Raw genomic sequence first — 6550 nt, 5'->3', positions numbered from 1 at the left:
TTTTTTTTTTTTTTTTTTTTTTTTTTTTGAGAGAGAGGGTCTCACTCTGTTGTCCGGGCTGGAGTGCAGCTATGTGATCTCAGCTCGCTGCAACCTCCTCCTCCACCTCCCAGGTTCAAGCAATTCATCTGCCTCAACCTCCTGAATAGCTGAGATTACAGGTGCTTGCCATCATGCCCAGCTAATTTTTGTATTTTTAATAGAGACGGGGTTTTGCCATGTTGGCTAGGTTGGTCTCAAACTCCTGACCTCAAGCAATCAGCCTGCCTCAGCCTCCCAAAGTGCTGAGATTACAGGCGTGAGCCACCGTGCCTGACAAATTTCTTTATATTTTTAGTGTACTATATTACACAGTCATAAAAAGAATGAGAAAACTCTCTGTGAACAGATAAGGAAATATCTTCAAGTCAAACAGTTGCTAAAAAAACAGGTTTACAATATAGTACGCCATCATTTATATTAAAAAATTATGTAATTGTATTTTCTTGTACTACATAAAAAAATCTTTGGCAGAATCCTCAAAAAACTAATAACACTGATTACCTCTTAGGGGAAAGGGAAACCAGATGAACTGGGTGGACAGGGGACATTAGTTGAACCATATGAAATTGTTGATACTCAACTATTTTCATCTATGAAAACAGCAATTACATATGGTTCGACTTATTAATAATAGTTTTTTGTTTCTGAAACGTGTTAATGTATTACACAGTTGAATTTGTTTTCCATTCCTGCATAGAAATTATCACACTTAGTGTCTTAAAACAACACCCATTTATTAATTCACAGTTTTATAGATTAGAAGTCTGGCATATGATAGCTGGATTCTCTGCTGAGGGTATCAGGAGACTGAAGCCTCCTCTGAAGGCTCTGTGGATAAACCTCCAAAGCTCATTGCTGTTGGCAGGATGGCATTTCTTTTGGTTGTGGAACTGAGGTCCCAGTTTCCCTGTTGGCTGTCTGCCGAGAATTATCCTCAGTTTCTGGAGGTTCTCCAGAAACGTGGAGGGTCTCATTCACGTGCCCCCACCATCCTCAAGTCAGCACCAGCACATTGAACCCTCCTTGTGCTCTGAGTCTCTGACTTTTTCTGCCAACAGCTGGAGAAAACTCTCCTTTCGTGGGGCTCATGTGATTAGGGTGGGCCTGCCCAGATAATCTCCCTTTTGATTATTCCAAAGTCAATCCATTAATAACCTTAACTACATCTGCAAAAAATGCCTTTTGCTATATGTCACATAGTCGTGGGCATGGTATCTCATTCCCTCCACAGGTTCTGCCCACACTTAAAGGGAGGAGATTGATTATACAAGGATGATGTGTCCTTCGGGTCATCTTAGAATTCTGCCTACCGTAATATTTATAAAATTAAATGTAGTAAACAACTCGTTTCCACCAATAGTTAAATATCAACTGTATTGAATCTGATCCTGTTGTTTTAAAGTGTACTCTCTTTGCTGCAGATGATCTGGATGTTGCTTACCAAAAACTGAGTCAGCTCATTAGAGAATACCTGGGGTTGACTGAGGAACCTGCCAAGGGTTTGGCTGCAACTGCAGGTACTGTCCTCTCCCCTTTATGCCAGGACTTTTTTTCATGGAAAGGAAAACAAATCTGAGTTGCTATTTGGGTACTTATCACTTGGGCTGAAGCTGCTTCTCTTTTATTCCTGTACTTCTTCTGGGGCAATTGTCCCCAAAACAAGCAGCGTGAGTCAGCCTTCTGGACCTGTAATTCTGCTTATTTCCATGACCATAATGGACCTCTGGGGACTGCCCTTCAGCAACAGGCTGGGCAGTGCCTTGGAGGAGGTAACAGATAAGGGTTAGCCTCATGGTTCAGAACTCAGGAATCCAGGAATTCTAAAGCCTTAAATAGAATTTTGGTACGTGAATTTTGAGATGTATTTAAAAGGCTCCCTTGAATCTACCCCAAAACTGTTAGGGTAGCTACTATAAAAACAAGACAAAAAAACAGAAAATAACAGGTGTTGGCAAGGATTTGGAGAAATTGGAACCCTTGCACTGTTGGTGGGAATGTAAAATGGCATTGCATCTATGGAAAAAAGTATGGAGATTCCTCGAAAAATTAACAATAGAACCGGCCTCCCATCTAGGAATCCCACTTCTGATATACCTCCAAAAGAATTGAAGCCAGTGTCTCAAAAGGAGCGCTGCACACCCATGTTTTTAGCAGCACTACTCACAGTAGCCAAAATGTGGACGCAACCCATAAAACAGAATTCCATTTGATCTTAAAAAAGGAAGGAAATTCTGGCACATGCTACACATGGATGAACCTTGAAGAAACTGTGCTGAATGAAATGAGCCAGTCACAAAAGGACAGCTACTGTATGAGTCCACTTACACAAGGTGTCTAGAGTGGTCAGGTTCATAGAGACAGAAAGTAGAATGGTAGTTGCCAGAGGCTAGGAAGTGGGAGTGGTTTAAGGGGTACAGAGTTGAGAACTGTACCCATTAAACTTTCAGTTTGAGACGATGAAAAGAGCACTGGAGGCCGGGCGCGGTGGCTCATGCCTGTAATCCCAGCACTTTGGGAGGCCGAGGCGGGTGGATCACGAGGTCAAGAGATCAAGACCATCCTGGCCAACATGGTGAAACTCCGTCTCTACTAAAAAATACAATTAGCTGGGCATGGTGGCGCGCACCTGTAGTCCCAGCTACATGGGAGGCTGAGGCAGGAGAATTGCTTGAACCCAGGAGGCGGAGATTGCAGTAAGCCAAGATTGCGCCATTGCACACCAGCCTGGCAAGACAGCAAGACTCTGTTTAAAAAAAAAAAGAAAAGAGTTCTGGAGATGGATGGTAATGGTGGTGGCACAGTGTGAATGTACTTCATGCCACTCAACTGTGCGGTTAACAATGGTTAAGGTAGTCATGTGTTATGTGTATTTTGTTATGTGTATTTTACCTCTATAGTCCATTTTAAAAGTTTCCCTTGTTGGACTGAACCCTATTCACACACCGCATATTGTGAAATGTTAACTCGAGACCCTGGCTGCTTTGCAGGTATGTTCAGCTTTGTGTTTTAGCGGTTGTGACTCTTTGCCCAAATAGGATTTTGTTTACTTGGCTGCATCCTGGCAGACTGAGACAGGGCAGGTCATGATTTCGCCAGAGTTCAAACCAGTGCTATTTTTAAATTTTGCACACTTCTCCCAGGTCGAAGGCTCCTGGTATTTTGGAATGAGGGCAGTGTGAAACTGGTAAAAATCAACAGATAATGGCTGAGAATTTCCTTCTACATATGTCTTGTAGGAGATGAAGTGACGAGGGTATGACCTGCTGACTGGAATGTTCCTGGAAAAAGTTGACCTGTCTGAAAATAGAAAGGATTGGAGGACTGGGAAGGACTGTGCTCAGTCTACAAAGTGTGGTCTGGGGAACATTAGATTAGAAGTGTGTCAGGTGTATTTATCCAGCCCTGCTCGAAATCTCTGCACTGGGCGCCAGTTCTTTAGAAAGCCATATCTATGGAGAAGCGTTGTGTAGTATACCTCATGAGGCTTCTGCAGCTCAGTAGAAGTTTCTCTTGAGGGAACCTGGCTCCCTTTGCCTTAATTCTTCGCTAATCAAGCAATCTTCTGATCTTTAATTTGGTCCCCTTGGCTGGACCTGCCCCTGCTGAGGCTGTACCCTACATTACCCCCCTGCCCTGATCCCTGAGTCAGGCTCGTCTCCATTGTAAATTAATTAATTGGTGTACTGGCTTTTAAATCAGCCTCTTGTGGGTTTGGATAAACAGGAATCAGTCCCCTGAGCCTGACCAGCTCTGAGTAACTGAGAAACGTGTGTTTCTCAATCTGAGGTTGTCTCTGAACAAGACTTTGCCTCAGCAGCCTGTGAGATTCCATCTCTGTATCTTTTCTTATTCTACAACTATCAGGAACACTGGCTATTGGGTGCAGTTGCCATCTGGCAAATTACTAGACCAGATAATGTGTGCAAAGAAAAATAGACTTTCATTTTAACTGGTATAATAAAATTTTATTTATTTGGACTAATGAGGTTAGGCTTGGCTGATTTAATGAAAAGTATGAATTACTGAATTTGTAAGAAGGTGATCACATTCAGATATATTTCATAACTGAAACTGAGCCATCTAATTATTGACTAATAGAATTCTAACTTTAAAAAGTAGATAGGCAGATATGTAATTAATGAATCAAATCACTAGCCTCAATGGCCCTTTGTTTTTCTGACTTGTTTAATATTTTGGAAAACAATGTGTTTTCTGAAGCCAATCACTTTATCTTCTCTAGAAAATTAATTTGCTGAGGAAGTTACTTTTTCCATTTGTGGGTTTAAGAATAAACTTGCACATAAAGTAACATTGTAGAGGCCAGACATTATTCCAGTGAGTATCTAAAAAGTTCTAATGAACATGGTCCTCACTAATATACTTTTAATGGGGTCTCTAGTGGAACAAGAAGTAGAGTGAACGTTCTTTCTGAGTCTCAGGGCTGTGAAGTATGTGCCAAGGAATAAGGGCCAGATGTTTGCAGGTTCAGTGCAAGAGAGTGGGGCCAACCATAATTACCTTAAAACGAGTGTCAGCACTCCCCAGGAAGGGACCCAGAGCCCTAGAAGAGTCACTGTCATGTACCCAGCTGGTGCTTCACCTAGTTGCTCCTGCTCTGAGCTGAGTCACTCTGATTTTAAGTTCTATAATTTAGGTATATGTGTGTAAACACATTACTCACACACATGGGACCTCTAGAAATAAAAAAAAATAGTTTTAGTATAATGAACTTTTTAAAAAATAATTAAGCTGTCAAAAGGAAGAAATTGAAATTAAAAATATTTATGATTCTATGAAAGACAGCTTTGTCTGAGCAATTAGAAAACTGGACTGGAAATATGAAGCCTTGGTTTTCCATTCTAAATCTAACCAATAACCATTAACTTGAGTCGAGAAATAATTTTGCACTCCCATTTCTTAAAATAAAAACCTATATATAATGTCATGGCACACTATTAGAATCCGGCTGTCCAGATTGAGGTTTTTCCCAATTGGATTAGGCGTCAGTACATTGCTTATGTCCAACAGCATTGTTTCTCTTAAAGTGGTAATCCTGAACCAATGCAAACTGAAAATTATTCCCGCATAGCTGAAGTAGTAATACATAGCTTTATCTTTTGTAATTTTACATTGCTAATTTGTAACTAAGAATACAAACTAAATTTCTACTCTTAACAATGAGAGTGGAACAGAGTGATAAAAGTGAGCCCAAGGTTTATCAGTTCTGAGTACAACATCTATAATCCTGGGCCCAGAAATATAAACCCTCACCAATGGATGGATTAATTGAATTTTTCACTTAATGCATGTATAAAATAGTAACTTAAGGTATACAGTGATTATAAACCCTTGAAATATTCAGATATACCCCTAATTTAAAATATGTATCAATTTAGGTATAGAATTGTCTTATATTCCCTATTGTAATGTGGATAACATTGATTTCTAATACATGAAGACTTAAAAAGCACCAGTCAACCAAATGGTTTCTGTAAAATAAGGAAAAAAACTATATTCACAACTCAGTATTAAGGGATGTATTTCCTTCCATTTGTCTCTATACAACCTACTTCTGGGATAGTCAATGCTTCCAGTAAAGCTTTTAGAAAGCTGGACCAACTATCACCCTGAATTCTTGCTATGTAGATCATAAAATGAAATTATATTTGCAAATCATGATTCTGACTGGTGATAGAAAGAAATGATGATGGTTATGAGAAGTCAAACAGAGGAGAACTGAGCAGATTACTAGTCCATAAAGTTTCCCTTTATCTTTAATAAAAGGCCTGGTATTTTCCAAATTATGTCAATTGTTAAATTGTGAAAGTGGGGAACAAATCCTTATATGTCTGATTATAGAAAACCAGGAGAGATTAAAGAGCAAAGGAATCTTTAGCACAGGATTTCACTGTTCTTATATTTTTACATCTTTTAAAATTATGTTTATATTTTGGCAAAAATGCATACCATAACATAAAATTTGGCATTTTAACCATTTTAAGTGTACAAGTCAATGGCACCAATTACCTTCACAATGTTGTATAACCATTACCACTACTTATTTCCAAAATTTGTCATTACCGCAAACAGAAACTCTATACCCATTAAACAATAACTCCCCTCAACTCCTGTTAACCTCTAATCTACTTTCTTTTCTCTATGAATTTGCCTATTCTTGATATTTTCATAGTTTTATTTTCTAATCTAACCTTGTTTCTTGTCCTAGCTAGTGTTTCAGTTTGTAACCCTTATAAACTAGGGAGATCCGAATGATGAACAGGACATCCCCTCAGAAACCGCACCAAGAGGGAAGCCTTTCTTTGCCCCTACCTGTCCCTCTGTCTCCCTAGAGAACACCTGGTTTGGTAGGATGCAAAGGCTGCATGTCTGCACTAGGGGCTCAGTGAGAATCCAGCAGTGCGAGCTCATCCTGTGTCAGTGGAGGGGAGCGGGGGCTGGGAACCTGGTTTGCCTCTGGGTATGGATCACTCCGGGGTCACCTCAGAGG

The 6550-nt window shown here is 40.0% G+C and overlaps 1 protein-coding gene across 1 annotated transcript in view; it reads left to right on the top strand.

Annotated features, from left to right (window-relative positions):
• The window catches only part of LRGUK (leucine rich repeats and guanylate kinase domain containing), a 120836-nt gene that overhangs the window by 69203 nt on the left and 45083 nt on the right, over window positions 1-6550 (top strand). Inside the window, exon 15 of the mRNA XM_032275949.1 lies at window positions 1464-1559. Coding sequence (XP_032131840.1) covers window positions 1464-1559 — 96 coding nt within the window. The remainder of the gene's footprint in view (window positions 1-1463; window positions 1560-6550) is intronic.

This window comes from Sapajus apella, unplaced genomic scaffold (genome assembly GCF_009761245.1).
Source record: "Sapajus apella isolate SASKATOON/1434 unplaced genomic scaffold, GSC_monkey_1.0 scaffold7, whole genome shotgun sequence".
NCBI classification, from domain to species: Eukaryota; Metazoa; Chordata; class Mammalia; order Primates; family Cebidae; genus Sapajus; species Sapajus apella.
This window is presented reverse-complemented; position numbering and strand designations above follow the sequence as displayed.